The following is a 26,041-nucleotide window of genomic DNA, read 5'->3' as shown; positions in this document are numbered from 1 at the left end:
AGCTATCATTAAACTAGTGTTAGGAGCATAAATTGTGACTAAGGTTTGGTGGAAGATTTTAATTCAAAACTTATGAAAACAAGATATTTATACTACAGAGCCAGAGCCGGTTTCAGTCGGGTTAGTAATGAAAGGGTTAAGAAGTCATGCAACCACTCTCTGATTTCCCCAGTTATGCCAAATCTCTGTAGTTTGTGACATATCATCCCATGATCAACCTTATCAAAGGCCTTTGCAAAGTCGAGATATATCACATCCACATGTGAGCAATTCATTAATTGTTTCAACACCCAGTTATTGCAAAAGCTGTGTAAGGGCAGCAGCTTTCTGAGCTTAAGACATTCCGGGTATCAGAAAGCAAAGTCATTATCTTCAAGGAATGCAATTAGTTTCTTCCTGACATGGGAAGTTAGAGAGACATGCCTATAATGTAGACCACAATCAATTACATAAAGAGGAGTCAGAATCGGAGGTGCCAATAGTGCAGGAGTCAGAGACGGAGTCGAAGTTTTTTGCTTTGACTCTACAGCCCTGCTAGCATGGACAACAGACATTAAATGATGATATATATATTTCATTTAATATCATCTTGGTAATAACCTTATTGTATGCATTTCAAAGCTCCTCTACAAAACCATTCAAAGCCAAACTGCTCACCTGATGACGTGGGAGTACACACAGCTATTTCCAGATCACCATCCTTATCGTCATCATCATCATTTAACAACCACTTTCCATCATCATCGTCATCATCATTGTTTGACCGTGGTCGAGACAATGGAATTTACCATGCTACGCCAGACTTCACGGTCCATCATAGCATTACGCAGGTCCTGTTGCTGGATGCCTGTATCCCTGGAGATTACATCAGGGTAGGAGAGTGTGTGCCCTCTGGTATTGCGAGTAGATGGCTTCCAGAGGAGAAGAGTAGAAATTACCTCGTTTTCAGCTCAACAACAATGTCCAGCAAACTGGACTCTCCTACCTTTCACAAGAGATGAAACAGGTGGTAGTTTCCCATATATTTACATTTTCCATGCAGGTATGGGGTTGGATGGTTTGAAAGGAACTGGCAAACCAGAAGACTGCACCAGGCTTCACTTTCTGTTCTGGCATAGTTTCTACAGCTGGATGCCCTTCCGAATGTCAATTACTTTACAGAGTGGCCTGGGTGCCTTTTACGTGTCACCACAGAAAAATTGGCAATTAACAACTGTTACTAATGCACAGAAGCAATCGTCGTGGTTTGGATTAACCCTTCAGCATTTAATCCAGTCATATCTGGCTCATATATTCAACCTGCTTAATAATAAAACTGACCACATCCAACCTCTTGCACCTACCCTACAATATCATTCTAAAAATATACGAACACACCATTGACCCTTTCGTTACTATATTTCTGACCAAATTACACCCCTTATGTGTTTCAATTAATTTCTAACGTAATCATAAATTTAGTCTGGTTTCATTAAACAACTATAACTTTTTTATTTATCGATATATTAATCTGATTTTTGGAAGATAATTTAATGAAATATTCTCAACCAATTCTATACTATAATTTTTGTCACAAAGTGACTCTAATTGCAGGTAGATACAGGTAAATTCAACAAAATATAAAATTATTAAAATTTTGTTCAAACATCGCTATAGAAAATGGGTTATTAGCTAATATTCAATTGGGTATACAACAAAATTTTACGATAGAATCTGTTATTCTGGGTAACTTTCTGATACCCATAATAATATTTATGGCAAAATAGTCTTAATTTCATTTAAGGTTTGGTTGGAAACCACAAACTATCGTTTCTTTCGCTTTGTTTACGTTTAGCGTAACGGTTCGTTTTCGCCGTAATGATTTCAAATAGGCTCATTCGAAAAAGTAAAAAGAAATAGTCTAAGGCTTTACTCCTCTGGGAAAGTCTGTGGCTTGGTCCAGTTTCTTCAGAAAAATCACCGAAAGAAACAGTTTTTAAATTTTCACCCCATTCAGGTGCCAATTCGTTTTCTTTATCGCTGTCGGAGCTCTAAGATTCAGTTTTCACTTTCGGAAAATGAAACATCAGATTCATTATCAAATACCACATGCTTTTTTTTTTCAGTCATAGAGTTAGATTTATGAAGGTCTTCAGTAGAAAATCCTTCGAATTCTGACTCGCTGCTTGATATAATGAAATTCGTATCCATTTTTTGTCAGAATTACAAATTGTGAAAACACAATAGGAACAATTTTGGAAAAAAATCTCCCAAAATTCACGGAATTAAAATTACACTTCGATTATTGTACAAAACTGTAGTTGAACTGTTTATGAAGTATAATACGTGTTTTCACGAATGTACTAAAGAGATTTGCTCTGATATTCTCATTTAAATATGAATAGGTAAATTCGGGCGGGTTTGGGCAGTTTGGTCACATTAACCAAAATTTTTTTCGGGCGGCTTGGTAACGAAAGGGTTGAGGTCTCTAAGCTACAAGATAATGCATGAATAATTCAAAACAATGTGAATAAATAAGAGGTACATTTGACAAAGAAATCTAAATGCTAAAATGTTAAGCCTGTTCATGCCATCTTGTATCATAAATTATATATCACCGTGACCGACCAGGCTATCAGATGTTGCTACACATCGCTGGTCACAATGCGCTTCACATTGTTTTAGCCTTCAAATGACGCCACCCCGCTGGCTAAGCGAGCAGGCCAACAGTAGAAAGAGTGGGAGAAAGTTGTGGCGAAAGAGTATAGCAGGGATTGCCACCACCCCCTGCCAGAGCCTCGTGGAGCTTCAGGTGTTTTCGCTCAATAAACACTCACAACTCCCGGTCTGGGAATCGAAACCGCGATCCTATGACCACGAGTCTGCTGCCCTAACCACTGGGCCATTGCGCCTCCACAAATTATATATATATATATATATATATATATATATTGCCATGCTATACAGCAGTGAAACATGGGCCATGACTGTTGAGGACATATGAAGGCTTGAAAGAAATGAAGCTAGTATGATCTGCTGGATGTGTAATGTCAGTGTGCATTCACGACAGTGTAAGCGCCTTGAGAGAAATGTTGGAGGTAAGAAACATCAGATGTGGTGTGCAAGAGAGACGACTGTGCTGGCATGGTCATGTGCTGCGTATGGATGAAGAGAGTTGTGTGAAGATGTGTCACTCCCTACAGTGGAAGGAACCCGTGGAAGTCATGGGATGATGAGGTGGTGAAGCACAACCATCGAAAGTTGGGCCTCATAGAGGCTATGACAAGAGACCAAGACTTCTGGAGGTATGGTGTGATTGAGAAGGCCCGGCAAGTAAAGTGAGATCACAGCCACAGCCTATACCAGTGTTGCATAACCAGCCCATTTAAAAAGTACCTTTGAATCGTCGGGTGGCACGCTGTGCTTGAGGAGACCTATTGAGTCAAGTAACATCAAAATTACTATCAGAATCTCAATCAAATTGAAATCAAAATGGAAATTGTAGTTGTGGCCAATGCCAATGCTGCCTGATAGGCTCCCATGCTGGTGGCACGCAATAAGCACAATTTAAACGTGGCCAATGCCATTGCCACCTGACTGGCTCCCATGCCAGTGGAACATAAAAAGCATCCGCTACACTCTCAGAGTGGTTGGCTTTAGGAAAGGCATCCAGCTGTAGAAACCTTGCCAGATCAGATTGGAGCCTGGTGCAACCTTCTGGTTTGCCAGTCCCCAGTCAAACCGTCCAAACCATGCCAGCACGGAAAACAGGCGTTAAACGACGATGATGATGATATATATACACATATGCATGCAACGACATATATAAACAAACTTTTTTTTGTTTTGGAAGCGTCGAATGTGTATTGTATCAGACAGACAAGTAATATTTTGAATGCATTATAGCCATGAAAACAGCAAAAAGATTGGATATTTTACCCTTATATGACAGCCACAGGACTCAGACCTGAACCTCTAAGATACCAGCTGTCTACCGACAACTTTTTCCATCTTATAAGAGTAAAATACCCAATCTTTCTGCTGTTTTCATGGCTATATTGCGTTCGAAATATTGCTTTCTTGGCTGTATGATATGATATATATATATATATTATATATATATATATATATATATATATATTGCCATGCTATACAGCAGTGAAACATGGGCCATGACTGTTGAGGACATATGAAGGCTTGAAAGAAATGAAGCTAGTATGATCTGCTGGATGTGTAATGTCAGTGTGCATTCACGACAGTGTAAGCGCCTTGAGAGAAATGTTGGAGGTAAGAAACATCAGATGTGGTGTGCAAGAGAGACGACTGTGCTGGCATGGTCATGTGCTGCGTATGGATGAAGAGAGTTGTGTGAAGATGTGTCACTCCCTACAGTGGAAGGAACCCGTGGAAGTCATGGGATGATGAGGTGGTGAAGCACAACCATCGAAAGTTGGGCCTCATAGAGGCTATGACAAGAGACCAAGACCTCTGGAGGTATGGTGTGATTGAGAAGGCCCGGCAAGTAAAGTGAGATCACAGCCACAGCCTATACCAGTGTTGCATAACCAGCCCATTTAAAAAGTACCTTTGAATCGTCGGGTGGCACGCTGTGCTTGAGGAGACCTATTGAGTCAAGTAACATCAAAATTACTATCAGAATCTCAATCAAATTGAAATCAAAATGGAAATTGTAGTTGTGGCCAATGCCAATGCTGCCTGATAGGCTCCCATGCTGGTGGCACGCAATAAGCACAATTTAAACGTGGCCAATGCCATTGCCACCTGACTGGCTCCCATGCCAGTGGAACATAAAAAGCATCCGCTACACTCTCAGAGTGGTTGGCTTTAGGAAAGGCATCCAGCTGTAGAAACCTTGCCAGATCAGATTGGAGCCTGGTGCAACCTTCTGGTTTGCCAGTCCCCAGTCAAACCGTCCAAACCATGCCAGCACGGAAAACAGGCGTTAAACGACGATGATGATATATATACACATATGCATGCAACGACATATATAAACAAACTTTTTTTTGTTTTGGAAGCGTCGAATGTGTATTGTATCAGACAGACAAGTAATATTTTGAATGCATTATAGCCATGAAAACAGCAAAAAGATTGGATATTTTACCCTTATATGACAGCCACAGGACTCAGACCTGAACCTCTAAGATACCAGCTGTCTACCGACAACTTTTTCCATCTTATAAGAGTAAAATACCCAATCTTTCTGCTGTTTTCATGGCTATATTGCGTTCGAAATATTGCTTTCTTGGCTGTATGATATGATATATATATATATATATATATATATATATATATATATCACCATCATCATCGTTTAATGTCCATTTATCATGCTGGCATGGGTTAGACGGTTCGACTGGGGTCAATGTGTCTGACTATACCCTTCAAAGAGGCCTGGTAAACAGTTATGCCCGAGAGCCCTTAATACTCTCAGACTGTCCCAGCCCCTTAAGTAGAGGCGTTTATTTTTCCACTTTTTCCATTTTTCGATGCATTTGTGGAGACAGAAGATAATTTTGCTGTGTTCTAAGAGCTTACATTAGTTATTTTGATGTCCATTCACAACTTTTCCACACTACCCCCATCATGAACTCGAAAATCATGAAAAAAAAAAAAAAAAGATCCACCCTACAATATAAAGAACACGTCCGTTGCCGGCCTTGCCTGGCCCCCGTGCCGGTGGCACATAAAAGCACCATCCGTTCGTGGCCGTTTGCCAGCTCCGTCTGGCTCCTGTGCGGGTGGCACGTAAAAAGCACCCACTACACTCGCGGAGTGGCTGGCGTTAGGAAGGGCATCCAGCCGTAGAAACACTGCCAGATCAGACTGGGCCTGATGCAGCCTTCTGGCTTCACAGACCCCAGTTGAACCGTCCAACCCATGCTAGCATGGAAAACGAACGCTAAATGATGATGAAACGGAGTTTAAAATTTAACACCATTTGTGTTTCTTTTTATAAATACACTGAGAACCAGCCCTCAGTCTATAGATTAAATTAGATTTTTGGTACTTACTTCTATTCAGTATCCTACAAACACTTGATACTTTCACGGTTGTTTTACCTCACCCATAGTGAGGTAAAACAACCATGAAAGTATGTTATTGTACCTAGCCATTTCTTGCATCCTACATGTTGATGTGCCTAGATTCCATTGAATACTATAATTAATTTATACAAACATATATTCTTTCTTCTTTCACTTGTTTCAGTCATTTGACTGTTGCCATGCTGGAGCACTGCCTTGAAGGATGTTTTTAGTTGCACGAATCAACCCAGGACTTATTTTTTTAAGACTAGTACTTATTCTATCAATCTCTTTTGCTGAACCACCAAGTTACAGGGACATAAACACACCGACACCAGTTATCATGTGACGATGAGGGGGACAAACATAGACACAAAGACACACATATATGACAAGCTTCTTTTGGTTTCTTATTTCTTTATTGCCCACAAGGGGCTAAACATAGAGGAGACAAACAAAGACAGACAAATGGATTAAGTCGATTACATCGACCCCAGTGCATTTATCAACCCTGAAAGGATGAAAGGCTAAGTCAACCTCGGCGGAATTTGAACTCAGAACGTAACAGCAGATGAAATACCACTAAGCATTTCGGCCGGCGTGCTAACGTTTCTGCCAGCTCGCCGCCTTTCAGATTCTATCTACCAAATCCACTCACAAGGCTTTGGTCGGCCCAAGGCTATAGTAAGACACAAGCGCAAGGTACCATGCAGTGGGACTGAACCTTGAACAATGTGGTTGGGAAGCAAGCTTCTTACCATACAGTCATGCCTTATATATGAGTGTGTGTGTGTGTGTGTGTGTGTGTTATATACACATACACACAAACAGCTTTATACAATTTATCTATCAAATTCATGCACAATGCCTTAGTCAGTCCATGGCTACAGTAACAGAGACTTATCCAAAGTGCCACATACTAGAACTGAACCCCAAACCATGTGGTTGGGAAGCAAACCCTAACCATACAACTATACCTACATCTATAATTACATATATGGCCCTCCATCGATTTCAACAATGAGTTATCAATGGACAGACCAATTATAACATTGCCTACTCATATTAAGTGGTTGTGTATTCGACAGTCATGTTTATACTTAATGTAGTCCTGAAGCAGTGTTGGAGTGTGTGACAGGCATAATCAAACCGATAGGCTTCGGTACAGTTTCCATATTCCTAGTTTTACTAAGGAGGGTAGGATCAAAATAAATCTTTGATAAAAAAACAAGAAAAAATGCAAAAAAAAAACCCAACTGAATCAAGATGCCACATAGTAGGATTGAAACCAGGACCACACGACAGTGAAGTGAACTGCTTAACTATTTGGCACAATGCTGCATGCACACACAGACACACGTACATATAATTACTTGAAGACAGATATATATATATATATATATATATATATATATAATATATATATATATATATTATATATATATATATATACCAATTAAGGACTGAACACGAAAAAGTGGACAGTCAACATGCTAGATATAGACGTCAAATCGCCATTCTCCACAAAAGATTATGTTCTCAAATCAAACTCAACACATATATACATACTTATATACACAAATATAAACATAACGATGGTGTCCCAGCATGACCGTGGCTTTCGAGCTGAAACTAGTTAGAGCTTATATACATACAAATATATACACACACACATAAATACGTATACAAAAATATATACATATATATACACACACATACATATGCACACTTATAAAAATATACATATACACACATACACCTATATATCGACGTATACATATACACATATACATGCATATATGCACATACATATATACGTACACATATACATTCACACGTAAACCATGTCTATATATACACGTATTCATACACAGGTTATCTACAAAATTAATCTGTGCATGCGTATATAATTTCATTGATACACGCGAATATACTTTTTATGGCATGTACATATTTTCACACACACACATACAAACGAATGTATACACATACATATATATACACACGCATACGACACACATCGAGGGGGGGAGAGAGAGAGAGAGAGAGGGAGCTTTACTAAAAAGGAGGGAAAATATATAGATAATATATACACCCTCACCGACATTAACACAATCAGATGCAGGGCGACGGGGACGCCTCTACACGATCGTTCGAAGTTCTAGAAATAGCAGCCAAATCCCCTTAAAATCAGATAGTACCACCTTAAAAAAACAAGAAGCGGGGAACACATCGTGTAATGGAATGTTGCTGAATATACTAAAAAAAAAATGTGATGGTCACGGTGGAAAAAACTTGCGATCATATATCTGCTAAATAAAGTTTGACCTAAGGCCTAGGGTTAAAATAACAGTAACACCGCTTGTAGGAGTAGAGGCAAAATGGATAACTAAGGGGTTATAAAATTATCTTTAAGTAGGACAAGAGGAGGGGGTCCCTTTAGAGCTTGAGACCCAGATCGTTCAATTCTATTTGCTTTTATGGACGAAAATTGATGTTGATGTCGTTTAACACCAGGTTAAACTAGATGGAAATGGATCTATGATCATAATGGCTTGGCGTGTATATATACACAAGTGCGCCCTAACCATCATCACACGCCGACTTTGTTCCCTCATAACTTTCAGAAAAATGGATATGTTTCAATGAAATTTTGTACAAGAACCTTTTAGATGGCATAGATTACGATTACATTGGAATTTAATCTGAAAACATAAAAATAAAAAATTGGTGGGCGCACCAACATCGCATAATTTATTTTTTCAAAATCTGAAGTTAATTCAACCAAGACAATCTAACATATTTGTTTTGTGTTTTTTTTTAATTAAGCAGTGGACTACATTATCGAAAATGCGCTAGTTTTTTTTTTCATCTTTTATTTTATTTATTTCCAAGTAACTGGATGTCACCTTCATAATTGAGAATCACTAGCAGATTTGACAGCTATTTCTAGCAAACCGAAAGATCATATAGAGAACGGATCCTTCGCTCGTTCGTCTTGGCGATGGCGCAATTTTGGACTCTTAAACTTTTAAAAAACTTTTAGAAAATTATTCTGACATTCAACTTTTTAAGACGTTTTCTTTTTATTTTATAAGTTTTTGACGAACTTAGTTCCACGGTCAGTCTGGAGTGAAAAAAATACGGAAATACAACTTATAACAAAAAACATTCCATCCGTGACCATTCCGTCTTTATAATTTGTATGGGGAGGGTATATATATAGGGGACATCATCCAATCAGTCCTTTATTTTTTAATTGGACAGAAGTGTGCCCCACCAGTTTCCTCACACACACAGCATTATATACATATATATAAATATAGATACACACACATATACATACATATATAAAAACAAACATATGTAATCACAGACGTTATGAAACTGATTATTATCGGGGAAAAAACTAGTCTCCGAGTGATCACAATAAGCGGCTTCTACTTAACACATCAATAATGTCCATTAGTGGTTCTATTATCATAATTAAAAGCAGCATGGACGCCAGACTTAGATAATTTTTTAAAACTTCCGTCATTAATCCTTGTAATGTTACCTCATCCCATACCCTTATGGCAAATAATGGAACCTCTATTATTATTATTATTGAGGGCAGTGGGATTCTTTGTCCAAGAATATTAAAGTTCGTCGTGATAATTCCGTTCCCATCCAGGATCTTTAAAATAAATAAATATACCAGTCAGATGCTAAGGTCCGATATATATTTTCGACCGCCTCTGAGCCTATGTAAGAAGAAATGGTTATTATTATTAATAATAATAATGATGCTGATTAATGTCGTTTCGATGTGACACGGTGAACTTTTCAACTTTCCAAAAAGTCATTATTATCAGTATTATTGTTACCAAAACAGTTATAATTAGGAACTAACCATGAAACACTCTTAAACGATTTTTTTCCCTCCTTCGTTAATTACTTAACTTGAGGCAAATAATGACATTATTATTACTTTACGTTCCGAGTTCTGATCCTCTTGAGGTCGACTTTACATCTCATCTTTTCGCAGTTCGATAAGCTAAGTTATCAACTGAGAACTAAGATCGATATGATCGACTAGCCCCCTCCCATACTATTTCAGGCTTTGTACCTATATTAATTATCATTATTATTATTTGAAATACATCCCCCCGATACTTTATTTGAACAAGGAAGCTATAACAAAAATAAACAATTGCAAGAAATTAAATTTATCAAAGTTATTAAAAAATATAACGATGGGAGAGATGAATGAATGAATGAAATCAGGAAGTAGTGATGTTCATGCTGAGATTTGTTCGCGGCAAAAATAAACCGCGAAAGAAAATGAAAAAGAAGTTAAACATAAGCATTTTCCAATATAAATAATAATTATTATTATTATCTCTAACATTTTCCAATATAAATATCTGTAAAAAAAACAAAAAACTATTCCTGTTGAAATACAAAATTTCAGATTGAAATGGTAGAAATGATGTTGTGATGTTCATGCTTTTCTCTAAGAAAATATTAGCAGCTTAATTTAAACAGGAGTAGCACTGTTGCTTCAATGAAAACGGGAGTTCTTGGACACGTTCATGTCCACGTTTTCTATTATAAAAAGAAACAAAATTTGTAAAGTCTCCCTCAAAACCAAGATTATGGCCATTTCTTAATAAAAGTAATTTTATAAAATTAAAGAGGAATAATAATTTTCTACCAGAAGTTTGGTTTTGACAAAACTTATGAGAAATCTTACCTCTTCCTATTCTAATAAAATCTAAAAAGAAAAAAGCTGAGATTTCATGGAAAGAAACAAAATTTGGGGATTTTTTAAACTTCAGATGCTGCCATGTTGAGGTTAAAGCTTAAATTTTGTCAATTAACTTTCTCTCACATTTATGTATCTATCTAATTTCACCCGTTTTAATCACTCTTTCACTTTTACATAAAAATCAAAATCACCCTCTCATACATTCTCTCTGGCTATCTTCCTCACATTAACTCCCACCCTCATGATTCGGCAATGCAACTCTGCCCCTCACTCTCTCTCAATCACAATATTGCTCACTGCCTCCCCTTCGAAGGAACCTTCACCCCTCACTCACTGACTTTTACTCTTTCTCTCTCTCTCTAAAAGACGGTCGCTCACCTGTCATGTTGTCGGCGATGATTGTGATGTCGGCATCAGTGCTACTGTTATTGTTGGTGGTAATATCAGTCGGCGCCACAAAAACTTCCAAACAATTATCACCCATTTTGTCTTTCCTTTCTCTGCCAAACACCTTAAATATATTTATGCAAGTCGAAAGTTACAAGACAAACTGGCGATACTGCAATCTGTATTTAAATAAAAACAAAATTTCGGAAAATTCCTATAGATCTTGATTTCCCCCTTCGTTATTCTTCGCTTCGGTTTTCCACACTTAAAAATAATTCATGTGTTTGTATTTTGAGGACGACATCAAGAAAATACGTAGACTTCCGAAACTTCTATGAAGGACTTACAAAGCTACTTTTCATAAGTTGGCGGGAATGTAGGGGAATTTCCCTGAGATTTTCGTGCATTCTCATTGGTGAATAATAATCACAACTATAACGGCACGTAGAGGTTGAAAACAAAATTGGAAATATTGTTTAAATTAATATTTTTTAAATTTATTAAGTAATAAAATAAATCATATTCTGTTCTTTTTCTCCTTGCATATATTTAATATTTGTATATGCTTATGTATATATATCCATGTAAGTGTCAGTGTTATGTAAATCCCCACCCTCCTTGCTACCTTACAAAACTGTTTGGCTAATCAAAAAAGGATATTACATTAAATGCGGATTTTATAGTAAGAGTACAACCGGATGTAGAAATTAAAGAAGTCGGCAAAAAAAAAATTAATATTGTCAAAAGTAAATAATAATATTTTTTTAATAATAGCAATAATATTAATATTAAAAATAATAATAGTCATTATATTAATGATAATATCAATATCAATAATGAACGTAAAAAAATCAGACGATACAGAGTTTCTTCTCGGTTGAACTAACTCAACCACGTTACTTATTGCAGCCGACAGTTCTTTCTCATTCATATCACTAATATTTCCTTATTTTTCTCTTACTTTTTCCTCTCTATCTTTCTCTTAACCATCTTTCTTCCATTTGTTATCCATTTATTAACCATCTTTCTACCATTTGTTATTCATTTATTAACCATCTTTCTACCATTTGTTATCCATTTATTAACCATCTTTCTTCCATTTGTTATCCATTTATTAACCATCTTTCTACCATTTGTTATTCATTTATTAACCATCTTTCTTCCATTTGTTATCCATTTATTAACCATCTTTCTTCCATTTGTTATCCATTTATTAACCATCTTTCTTCCATTTGTCATCCATTTATTAACCATCTTTCTTCCATTTGTTATCCATTTATTAACCATCTTTCTTCCATTTGTTATCCATTTATTAACCATCTTTCTACCATTTGTTATCCATTTATTAACCATCTTTCTTCCATTTGTTATTCATTTATTAACCATCTTTCTTCCATTTGTTATCCATTTATTAACCATCTTTCTTCCATTTGTTATCCATTTATTACCATCTTTCTACCATTTGTTTTCATTTTTTATTAACCATCTTTTTTTGGTTCTTTTTTTTATCATTATTACCTCTTTCTTCCATTTGTTATTCATTATTAACCATCTTTCTTCATTTGTTATTCATTTATTAACCATCTTTCTCTTCCATTTGTTATTCATTTATTAACCATCTTTTACCATTTGTTATCCATTTATTAACCATCTTTCTTCCATTTGTTATCCATTTTAACCATCTTTCTTCCATTTGTTATCCATTTATTAACCATCTTTCTTCCATTTGTTATTCATTTATTAACCATCTTTCTTCCATTTGTTATTCATTTATTAACCATCTTTCTTCCATTTGTTATCCATTTATTAACCATCTTTCTTTCTTCCATTTGTTATTCATTTATTAACCATCTTTCTTCCATTTGTTATCATTTATTAACATCGTTCTTTCTACCATTTGTTATCCATTTATTACCATCTTTCTTCCATTTGTTATCCATTTATTAACCATCTTTCTTCATTTGTTATTCATTTATTAACCATCTTTCTTCCATTTGTATCCATTATTAACCATCTTCTTTCTTCTCCATTTGTTATCCATTTATTAACCATCTTCTACCATTTGTTATTCTTTATTAACCATCTTTCTTCCATTTGTTATCCATTTATTAACCATCTTTCTTCCATTTGTTTTCATTTATTAACCATCTTTCTCCATTTGTTATTCATTTATTAACCATCTTTCTTCTTATGTTATTCATTTATTAACCATCTTTCTACCATTTGTTTCCATTTATTAACCATCTTTCTTCCATTTGTTATCCATTTATACCATCTTTCTTCCATTGTTATCCATTTATTAACCATCTTTCTTCCATTGTTATTCATTTATTAACCATTTTCTTCCTTTGTTATTCATTTATTACCCATATTCTTCCATTTGTTATCCTTTATTACCATCTTTCTTCCATTTGTTATTCATTTATTACCATCTTTCTTCCATTTGTTATTCATGTATTAACCATCTTCAACCATTTGTTATTCATTTATTAACCATCTTTCTTCCATTTGTTATCCATTTATTAACCATCTTTCTTCCATTTGTTATCCATTTATTAACCATCTTTCTTCCATTTGTTATCCATTTATTAACCATCTTTCTCCCATTTGTTATCATCTCTCTGTCTAATTCTTTATCTTTATTTTGTTTTGTCATTTATTCTCTTTCACTTCTTCTCTATCACATCCTCTCCCTCTCATTTTCATTACGTTTTTCTTCTTTTTTTTTTTATTCATTCTTTCCGTTCTGCTAATCATTCCTGTCTTATTCTCTCTGTCTCGCATTTATTTCTTTTTCTGCCTCTGTTTTGCTTTCCCTCTCGTCTGCTGTCTCATTCTTCCTTTCTTTCTCTTTCTCTCATTATCACTCTTTCACGTCGTTATCGGCAGAATGACCCAACCAAAATACAACAATACACACGGTTACTCATCAACAATTTACCAATAACTAATAGTGAGCTGTGTATTTAGTGCATGTTTAGTGTACTAAAGTACAAAAAAAGTAATGGCCAAACAAATATACGTATATCCATGAGTGTGAAGACTTGTTTAGACGTTAGGGATGTTAGGTTCATGATCCTGAGTCACAGATACGATTCCTAGATCAGGTGACGTGTTCTGCTCTTGAGCAAGGCACTTCATTTCATGTTGCTTCAGTCTACTCAGTTGAAAATGAGAACTAACCAAGTGCTGGCATCTGTCTGAAAGCTGGTGAGCTGGCAGAAACGTTAGCACGCCGGGCGAAATGCTTAGCGGCATTTCGTCTGTCTTTACGTTCTGAGTTCAAATTCCGCCGAGGTCGACTTTGCCTTTCATCCTTCCGGGGTCGATAAATTAAATACCAGTTGTGTACCGGGGTCGATCTAATCGACTGGCTTCCTCCCCCGCCAAAATTTCGGGCCTTGTGCCTAAAATTTAAAAAAAAATATCTCTCTCTCTCTCTCTCTTTCTCGCTCTCTGTCAAATTCTGAAGTTCCTTTCTTCCTTCCTATCCCTTGGCCGTGTATTTTCAGGGTTCCACAGTATATTTATCTATTTATTCTACAGTTGACCCAGTAAATGACCCCAGCCTAAATTCACAAAGACATTTCCCTCACCACCTTCAATAATACCAAATTTCTCCCTCACTTTTCCTCCTCACCTTTTCTTTATTTATTTATATTCTTATTCTTTTCCTTAACAAATTTGGACATCTACCCACTCCCATATATTCTTCACAAATATGTTTTCCCTTTCGTTCCCTCACTCTGTGCTTTCCACACATTTTCCATCAAACCTCCTGTAATCAACACAGGATTTCTTGGCAGCAATCATCATCATCATCATCATCGTTTAACGTCCGTTTTCCGCGCTAGCATGGGTTGGACGGTTCGACCGGGGTCTGGGAAGCCAGGGGCTGCACCAGGCTCCAGTCTGATCTGGCAGAGTTTCTACAGCTGGATGCCCTTCCTAACGACATCCAATGTGACCTTCATTTCACTAAGGTATCTTTGGCCTGGGGAGTAGCTAGTGGATTACTCCTCTTTTCGGTAATTACTGCTTCTGAGGTTCTGCTAGCGAGGAGACATATGTAGCCCAGTTTTTACCTGCTCCATTCCCTAAATTTGGATTTTTATTCACTTGAACAGCAACCCCAATTGCTGTGAATTATAAAATAACTTTTTTCAACTCATCAAACTTTGATATGGGGAAAATTTACAACCTTCTACATCAATGAACTATTATTATTACCTGAAAGTTGTTTTTTTATACCTTCTATGCACTGTTTGAAACTTATTAACTTCCTACACCTTGATCCTTGGATCTTACATTTACATATCACTATATAAGGAAGTTTACAGTTATCACATAGGCACTTCAAATTTCTTTTAAAACATTTTATTACATTTAAATTTCTATCTTACAAACTGAAAAGGGAACTTGACAAAATTAACTAAATTAGCATAGAATAATGGTTTCATAGTTTTTTTATAATCAAGATCTAATACAGTTCTATATTTAAGAGATGAGGAATTATTTACGTTTGATGGATATTTGTCCTCATCTTGTATGTTGTTTGTTCTTAACACAACGCTTCAGCTGATATACCTCTGGAGAGTATATCAGCCGAAACGTGTTATCAACAAACAAGATGAGGACAAATATCCATCAAATGTAAATAATGTAAATAAATTAAGATCCAAACTGTTAATATATGAATGCAAAAGAGACAATTGAATAACTGTAAACCTACTTTTGAACCACCCTGTATATATAATATATATATATATATATATATATATATATATATATATATATATATATATATATATATATATATATATATGTTAGGGAGTATAACTCCAAACTTACTGGGAAAAATTCAATTTATTATTAAAGACCAGACACAACGCCCATTGAGACTGAGAGGTCAAAAGAATATTAGTGGAACTGAAGAATTAAAGCAGCCACCAAGTTAAAACATAACCAGCCAGATATTGTCGTGCGGAATCACTAATATAAATTATGTTCCATTGTGATTGTTGCCAGGGCCACGGATTGGCTCCCATGCCGGTAGCATGTGAAAAGCACCATTTGAGTGTGATCGTTGCCAGAGTCACCCTACTGGCACATGTGCTGGAGGCATGTGAAAAACAGCATTCAAGCAAGGTCATTGCCAGTGCTGCTGGACTGGCTCCCATGCAGGTAGCACATAAAAAATACCTTTTGAGCGTGGTCATTGCCAGAATCGCCTGACTGGCCCTCGTGCCGGTCTCACGTAAAAGCACCCACTACACTCTCGGAGTGGTTGGCGTTGGGAAGGGCATCCAGCTGTAGAAACTTAGCCAGATCAGATTGAGCCTGGTGCAGCCTCTGGCTTCCCAGTCCTCAGTCAAACCATCCAACCCATGCCAGCATGGAAAGCAGACATTAAACGATGATGATGATGATGTGGAAATCAGCTGCCCTCTGGACACCATTGTGGTTGTTAAAAACATACAAGAGACAGAGAACTTCCATGGACCACTGATAAGGAGTTTGCAAATCTAGAATTGAAGATACACTTTCAGTTTCATACCTATTTCTTTATTACCCACAAGGGGCTAAACATAGAGGGGACAAACAAGGACAGACATAGGTATTAAGTCAATTACATTGACCCCAGTGCATAACTGGTACTTAATTTATCGACCCCGAAAGGATGAAAGGTAAAGTCGACCTCGGCGGAATTTGAACTGACAACGTAACGGCAAACGAAATACTGCAAAGCATTTCGCCCGGCGTGCTAATGATTCTGCCATGTGAAACTTAAGTTGGTGCTCCAGCACGGCCGCAATCAAATGACTGAAACAAGTAAAAGAATAAAAAACACTCTAACCACTGAGCCATGCACCTTCACATACATACATGCATACATACATACATGTATACATGCATACATACATACACTTTTACTCTTTTACTTGTTTCAGTCATTTGACTGCGGCCATGCTGGAGCACCTCCTTTAGTCGAGCAAATCGATCCCGGGACTTATTCTTTGTAAGCCCAGTACTTATTCTATTGGTCTCTTTTGCCAAACCGCTAAGTGACGGGGACGTAAACACACCAGCATCGGTTGTCAGGGGACAAACACAGACACACAATCACACACACACACACACATATATATACATATATACGACAGGCTTCTTTCAGTTTCCGTCTACCAAATCCACTCACAAGGCATTGGTCGGCCCGGGGCTATAGTAGAAGACACTTGCCCAAGATGCCACGCAGTGGGACTACATACACTTTTACTCTCTTTTACTCTTTTACTTCTTTCAGTGATTTGACTGTGGCCATGCTGGAACACCGCCCTCAGTTGAGCAAATTGATCCCGGGACTCACTCCTTGTAAGCTTAGTACTTATTCTATCGGCCACTCTTGTGAAGGAAAGCAATATAGTCAATTTTATCTGTGGGTGTTTTCCTTTTTGTTATCCTATTCAGACTGTTCTGGCCACTGCACCATGCCTTGTAGGAAGATGCTATCTGGAAGACATTCTCTTGCAGCTGGTAATAATGTGGTTGATGTCTTCAAGCTTGGTCTTGCACAACCTACATTGCTGTCTGTGAAAGCTTTCTGCCTCTTATCCTGTAGGATGTTGGCGGTGGAGATCTTTTGTTTTTGAATTGCATGGAGGTAGCCTTCAAATTTGAAAATTGAATTGCCAATTTTGACGTATGAAGTAACAGAACATTCAGTAGTCATTCGGCTGGCTACCAAATAAAGCATGTTTTTCGCACAACAACTTTTTTACTACAAAAATCACCTCGAAAACAATTTTGAGGCCTTTAGCTAAGGGAGGCAACTCTGCCTCAACAAACTTTATGTATGAGAGATTAATAAGAAAATGTTTAAAATACATGGAGTTTGAGCAGGGAATGAAACTTCGAAGATATTCTGTCAACTTTAGTATTATTCAATAGATAATCTTTTAATGTGAAGTATGTTTGTCTGTGTTTTGTTTAGCCCAGAGATGCTTCTGATGTAGCAGACCCCTTTGCATACTTGTTTTTGCTTCCTGAAATATTGTAAATCTGTGTCTTTCTTTCGATGAAAGGGTGTGCTTTGACAGAGATTTAGCTGCTAGTTGTAGTAGCTCAAGTTACCACAGAGACACCTCTGTGTGTGTGCGTTTTGTTGTGGTAAAAAAATGCTTTTTCTCAATATTTTTCACAAAATTTTTAAAGAAATCTGGACATGTTTCTTACTGCCAACCAATCAACTTCAAATTACAATCGTTAATTGTTGGAAGTCAAGTAGACTGAGATGTACATATAGTGTTATCGTTTAGAGTGGAAGTTCAATACGAAGTCTTGAACTCATTATCCTGTGGTTAGTAACCCATTACCTTAAATTTGAAGCCATTAAGTCTTTAGACATTATTTTATTGGGTTTAGGCTTTCGACTACTGCCATTATAGGGTGTCCCCTTCATGTATTTAGTTGATCATACTGACCTCAATTCGTATTTCAATTTGGCATTTATTTTATAGATCTCTGCTTGATGAACTGCTAACTTTGAGACATAGTGGGACACAATACTCGATTTAACAACAAATGTAAACACACACACTCACACATATTAGGTGCAAGAATGACTGTGTGGTTGAGAAGTTTGCCTCCCAGCCATATGGTTCCATGTTCAATCCCTCTGCATGGTACCTTAGGCAGGTTTTTTCTATTATAGCCCTAGGCCAACCACAGAATTGTAACTGGATTTGGTAGATGGAAACTGCAGCGTTGTTCATCAGAAAATGATTGAAAATCATGTTTATAAAGAAGAGTTGTTTGCTTCATACTCCTCGTGTGCTGATTCTGCTCATAAGAAAGGAGCAAATAATACAATATGGCTGTAGGTCATAACACTTAGGCAACGCCGGGGTGCATTGCTAGTTATTACATAAAAACATACATTGATATGCATGTATATGTTAAGGGGTCAAGCTGGCAGAAACATACACTGGGAAAATTGCTTAGTGGCGTCTTGTCTGCCTCAATGTTCTGAGTTCAAACTCCACCAAGGTCAACTTTGCCTTTCATCTTTTTGGGGTCGATATCAGTGACTTACCCCTCCTCCAAAATTTCAGGCCTTGTGCCTTTAGTAGAAAGGATTTTAACATAAAATGAACATTGATATTTATGTATAGGTGAAGGAGTCGCTGTGTGATAAGTAGCTTGCTTACCAGCCACATAGTCCCAGGTTCAGTCCCACTGCGTGGCTCCTGGGCCAAGTGTCTTCTACTATAGCCTTGGGCTGACCAAGGCCTTGTGAGTGGATTTGGTTGACGGAAACTGAAAAAAGCCTGTTATATATATATATATGTATATATATATGTGTATATGTTTGTGTGTCTGTGTTTGTCCCCCAACCATCGCTAGACAACCGATGTGGGTGTGTTTACATCCTTGTAACTTAGTGGTTCGGCAAAAGGGACTGATAGAATAAGTACTAGGCTTACAAAGAATAAGTCCCGGGGTTGATTTGGTTGACTAAAGGCAGTGCTCCAGCATGGCCACAGTCAAATGACTGACACCAATAAAAGAATATTATAGTGTGATGCTGGCAGAAGTGTAGCATACTGGGAAAATGCTTAGCAGCATCTTGGCTGTCTTTACAATCCGTGTTCAAATCCCACAGTGGGTTGACTTGGCCTTCCATCCTTCAGGGTCGATAAAATAACTACCAGTTGAGCACTGAGGTCAATGCAACCAACTTATGCTGCCTGTCCTTAAACTGCTGGCTTTGCACTAAAATTTGACACTTACTTACTTGTACTTGTGACAGTGTTCAACCAGGGTGGGTTGAGCCGGCTTCTTCTCTGGTCCTGGTGACATAACGAACCATGCTCAACAGTCCTGTGCGAGGTCACTGGAGATAGTGAGCCATTCGCGGTTCCATCTGCGCAGACCGACCACCTGCGGACCTGATAGTTCAGAGAGGTCCTCTTTTATTGTCATTGCCCAGGTCTTCAGCTGCCCGCCCGTGCGTTGTGCCGGCTGGGAAGTGGAGGTGGGAGGAGGACACCATGAACCAGCTCACCCTCTGGACACCGGGCCACATGACCGAACCACCCTAAGAAGCACCGAAGGGAGGGGTCAGAGATTCAGGCGATGACGAAGACCGGATGTAAGAACCCGATTTTTTTTCTTTTTATGAAAAAAATTTGAAACCAGTATGTATGAATGCATGTGTATGTGTGTGTGTGTGTGTGCGTGCGTGCATGGGTGATTTTGCGTACCCTGTCTTGACATCACATGAGGGTAGGAAACAAGCATCACCATTAAACAACCGATGTTGCTTGTTTCCAGTCTTCCATGAAAATCATTGTCTGGCCATGGGAAAATATATTTCCTTGTTTTCAAAATAGGTGAGGGTTGGCAACAAGGAGAGTGTCCAACTGTAGAATATCTCCCTCAGCAAATTCTTCCAGACTCATACAAGCATGGAAAAGCAGATAAGTGACCATGATGAGTGCTGTCTATTAGGAAGCGCCATAAAGGGTCTCGTCATGCATAATTCTGCGACATAATTCTACTGTATTTTTTTGTTTCTTACCAAATAAGTACAAATATGGAGATAGTTCAAACTCCTTTATGAATTTGTAGCTTTGTGTTAAGGTTTCTTATTTCTTTACTGCCCACAAGGGGCTAGACATAGAGGGGACAAACAAGGACAGACAAAGGGGTTAAGTCGATTAAATCGAACCCAGTGCGTAACTGGTACTTAATTTATTGACGTCAAAAGGATGAAAGGCAAAGTCAACCTCGGCAGAATTTGAACTCAGAACATAAAGACAGAAGAAATACCTGTTTCTTTACTACCCACAAGGGGCTAAACACAGAGAGGACAAACAAGGACAGACAAACGGATTAAGTCAATTAAATCGAACCCAGTGCGTAACTGGTACTTAATTTATTGATGCTGAAATGATGAAAGGCAAAGTCGACCTCATCAGAATTTGAACTCAGAACATGAAGACAGACCAAATACCACTAAGCATTTCGCCCGGCATGCTAACATTACCACCTTAGATTTGTGTTAAAATATAGTATCAGTGACTACTGTTTCAATAAACTAATCCACCAATTTTTGTCTTTGTTTTTCTCTTTGCATGTTATTGTCACCTTACTCCATCTTTACTCTATCTCTTCAGCTTTTCCACTACCACCATTTTCTCTCATTCTTCTTCTTCTTCTTCTTCTTCTTCTTCTTCTTCTTCTTCTTCTTCTTTTCCTTCTTCTTCTTTTATTCTTCTTCTTCCTCTTCTTCTACTTCTTCTGTTGCTGCTGCTGCTGATCTTCCTTCTCCTCCTACTCCTGTTCCTTCTTCTATTTATCTTCCTCCCACTTCTATAACAATGACTACGTCACAACTAAACGACTACGTCACAACTCTACGTCACATTTCTACATCATCATAAGCAAGAGATATTACTCTCCCATTCTCCAATAGCTCTCATACCTCTCTCTGTCTCTGTCTCCGTATTTCTCACTCTCTCTCTCTCTTCACATTCTCTCACTCTCTCGCTCTTTCTGTACTTCTGTAACTCCTTATTTTTCTTTCTTTCCAGACATATCCACTAACCATTCCTACTTAATAAAACTATCTGTAGCTGCACGTCATTCCAGCCATAATAGTAGTCATCATCATTATCATCATCATCATCATCATCATCATCGTAATCACTTTAACTTCCTCTCCTTTACCTCGTCCCCTCCTTCTCCTCCCCCTCCTCCTTCACTTTTACCTTCCTTTCCGTCCACCACTTCCTCCTCGTTCTACTCTTTCACCTTCCTTTACCTTCGTTTCAGTTCTCCTATGAAACGTCACACAAGAAAAGGAGAGAGAGTATAAGAGAGACAGAGAGTGTGAAAGAAAAAAGGTTAGGACTGACTCACTCCCTTTTTACGATTACTCTTCCTCCCCCTCCTTAGCTCTGGACTCCCAGCCGTGACCATTAACCAGCAACTCCGATAGTAACATCTCTTCTTGCTACTCCTCATTCACTGATCCTCCTACTACGTTTGGTTGTTACTGTGGTTGCTTCAGTTTTTGACCGACTGTCTTCCGATGTGAGCATTCGACCAGCTAGAAATAGCACCCCCACACCCCCAATTTAGATGAAAAACCCGTTTTCAATAAAGAAGGACATATTTTTTTTATGTACTTCCTGAAAGAGCACAGAAAAAAAAAATTGTGTTGGTCATGGCTGGAATGCTTTATGATCCCTGGTCTCATTGATTAGGATTTACACTACCACCACCAGCAACAACACCAATACTATGCCAATATCACCACCACCACCATCATCATCATCATCATCATAATCATCATCATCATCAGTCTATGGAAGGTGCCTCCTCCTCCAAGCTGCTAGAAATAGCAACCAGTTCTTCAAATCACAGTTGCATGTCTAGAAAAAATATAGTCCTTGATACACTATTCCTGAAGAGTGAGGGTGGGGGTGGGGTGGAATTAAAGAAAAATTGAATAGAAGCTGTGTAAATGTTTGTCAGAGTAAGTTTGTTAGGTCAAGGGTTCACTTGGGGCTAAGCAACACCATCATCATCATCACAACCATCATCATGATTATCGTCATCCCCATCATGATGATGATCATCATCATCTCGGCTACCACCATCGCCATCATCATCATAATCATTGTCGCGATCATCACCATCATTCTCACCAACACCGTCGCCAACATCATCACAACCACCGTTATCATCATTATCATCATCGTCATCGTTGTTGTTGTCGGCATCATCATCACCATCACCATCATCACCGGCATCAGCATCATCGTCACCATCATCACTACGACCACCACTACCACTACTACCATCATCATCATAATCATCACCATCATCTTCATCATCATCATAATCATCACCATCATCATCATCATCATCACATCATCATCATCATCATTACTATCATTACTATCATTACTATCATTACCATCATTATCATAATTGTCATCATTATCATTATTAGAATTATCTATTGCGGTGTAATTTCGTTGCTATCTCCTGTTATATATTTATTGTTCCACCACCACCACCACCATCACCACCATCACCACCACCACCACCACCATCACCACCACCACCACCACTAGCACCACTGCTGCTGCTGCCGCCGACACTGCCACCTTCCGAATTTTCCTGATCAGGAATCACTTTGTTGGTGCCCTTGTTTTTGCAATAGTAATTGCTATTGTTGTTGCTGCTGCTGCTGCTGCTGTTGTTGTTGCTGTTGCTGATACAGTTGCAACTGTAGTAGCTGCTGTTGATATTGGTATTCAGTTGTTGCTGCAATTATCATTCCATCCACCACCACTACCATTACAACCACCACCACCACCATCATCATCATCATCATCATCATCATCATCATCACCACCACTACCACCACCACCATCACAACCACCACCATCATCATCATCATCATCACCACCACCACCACCACCATTATCATCATCATCATCATCATCATCACCACCACTACCACCACCACCACCATCACAACAACCACCATCATCATCATCATCATCACCACCACCACCACCACCATCACAACCACCACCACCATCATCATCATCATCACCACCACCACCAACATCACAACCACCACCATCATCATCATCATCACCACCACCACCACCATCACAACCACCACCACCACTACAACCACCACCATCACAACCACCACTACAACCACCACCATCACAACCACCACTACCACCACCACCACCACCACTACCACCACCACCACCATCACAACCACCATCACAACCACCACCATCATCATCATCATCATCCTCATCATCATTATTATCATCACCACTGCCACTACCACCACCACCACCACCATTGCCATCATATCCAGCATTCTCATCATCATCAACAACAGCAGCAGCAGCAACCTCATCATCTTACACCCTCAAACACACATATACACAAACACACACTAAGACATACACGCAGCCTCACACACACACACACACACACACACACACACACACACACATAGACACACACATACAGACACGTAAAGAATCATGCTAATACATCAACCACCAGGAGAGCGGTGGTTCTACGTAACCATTATTGAAGAACAGTGGCAGCAGAATATCTGAAAGTGTCTGGGATATGGCGGTGGCGGTGAGAGTGTGGGGTTGGGGGTTGGGGGTGGAATGAGAAGTGATGCTGGGTGAGATGTAGCTGGAACACATGCAGCAACAGGCACTTTTAGCATTGTGTGTACGTGTGTGTGTGTGTGTATGCACAGAGCAAGAGAGAGAGAGATGTACACATGACACATACACATATATCATACACATACACACACATATTATATCATACACATACACATATATCATACACATACACATACACATATATCATACACACACACACACATATATATATATATGTATATATGTATGCATATGCATATATATTTATATGTATGTATGTATTACTATGTATATATATATACATTATATATTGTATGTGTATGTAAGTATATACACACACACTCACATATATGTGTTTGTATATATATATATATATATATACACATACATATATGTATATGTATATATATATATATATGTATGTATGTATATATATAATATAATATATATATATATATATATACATACATACATACATATATATATATATATATATATATATATATATATGATGTATGTATTGTTATACGTGTGTATGTATATGTATGTATAAGTGTGTGTAGATATGTGCAATAAAAGAAATATAAATATATATATATATACATATATATACACTGTTTGTTGTCTTCTGATACCTGTGCTTCCACTATATAACTATATATTACACACACACACAAACATACACACGCACACACACACACACACACATACACACGTATATGTTTACATGTCACATGTGGTAAAGTAGTAGACTCAACAGAGAAAGGTTGGAGTAGGCAATGGGAAGGGGGCTGATGAGCACGAGGAAGGGGAGGAGGCTGAGAAGGAGAAGAGGAGGAGGACGAGGAGCTGGAGAAGTACAGGGTTATTTCCGATGAATTTATGTAGCAGACCCAGCAACGCGTGGGTGGACAAGGAGGAGAAGGAGAGAAGAAGAAGAAGAAGACGAGAAGGAGGAGGGGGTTCTCTTTGAAGAAGATCTGCTCTTTTTCCATGGCAAAGACAGAGGACTTTCCCCAGTCCGTAGGCGTCGAATATTATCATACATTTGTATGCAGTAACAGATCCTAGGATTTTCTTGGCATCTTCAGACCACTGTCAGCACGCTAAACCAGAATATATATCGCTCTTGTTATGTTGGCAGCTGGTGTTAATGGTTGTTTCCATGCAAAGTGCATGTGTGCATGAGTCTATGTATATATATTATATATATATATATATGTGTGTGTGTATGTATGTATATATATATATATATATATGTATGTATGTATGTATATATATATATAAATATATTTATATTTACACACACACACACATATATGTTTACATGTCACATGTGGTAAAGTAGTAGACTCAACAGAGAACGGTTGGAATAGGAAATGGGGGAGGGGGCTGATGAGCACGAGGAAGGGGAGGAGGCTGAGAAGGAGGAAGAAGAAGGAGAAGGGGAGGAGGAGGAGGAGCTGGAGAAGTACAGGGTTATTTCCGATGAATTTATGTAGCAGACCCAGCAACGCGTGGGTGGACAAGGAGGAGAAGGAGAGAAGAAGAAGAAGAAGACGAGAAGGAGGAGGGGGTTCTCTTTGAAGAAGATCTGCTCTTTTTCCATGGCAAAGACAGAGGACTTTCCCCAGTCCGTAGGCGTCGAATAT

The 26,041-nt window shown here is 38.2% G+C and overlaps 1 protein-coding gene across 3 annotated transcripts in view; it reads right to left on the bottom strand.

Moving 5' to 3' along the window:
• The window catches only part of LOC115227832 (chromatin assembly factor 1 subunit A-A), a 66,394-nt gene extending 40,715 nt beyond the window's left edge, over positions 1–25,679 (bottom strand). For 2 of the 3 annotated variants that reach the window (XM_029798553.2, XM_029798555.2), the window contains exon 1: positions 11,155–11,534. In XM_029798553.2, the coding sequence (XP_029654413.1) occupies positions 11,155–11,260 (106 nt within the window). In that variant the 5' untranslated portion in view covers positions 11,261–11,534. Of the gene's footprint in view, positions 1–11,154; positions 11,535–25,668 lie in introns of those variants that run through there. The other variant, XM_036498755.1, reaches the window with a different exon arrangement.
• Between the last annotated feature and the right edge of the window lie 362 nt (positions 25,680–26,041).

The sequence above is a fragment of the Octopus sinensis genome, unplaced genomic scaffold, assembly GCF_006345805.1.
Source record: "Octopus sinensis unplaced genomic scaffold, ASM634580v1 Contig07321, whole genome shotgun sequence".
NCBI lineage: Eukaryota > Metazoa > Mollusca > Cephalopoda > Octopoda > Octopodidae > Octopus > Octopus sinensis.
The sequence above is the reverse complement of the archived record's forward strand: the minus strand, read 5'-3'. Positions and strand labels throughout refer to the sequence as shown.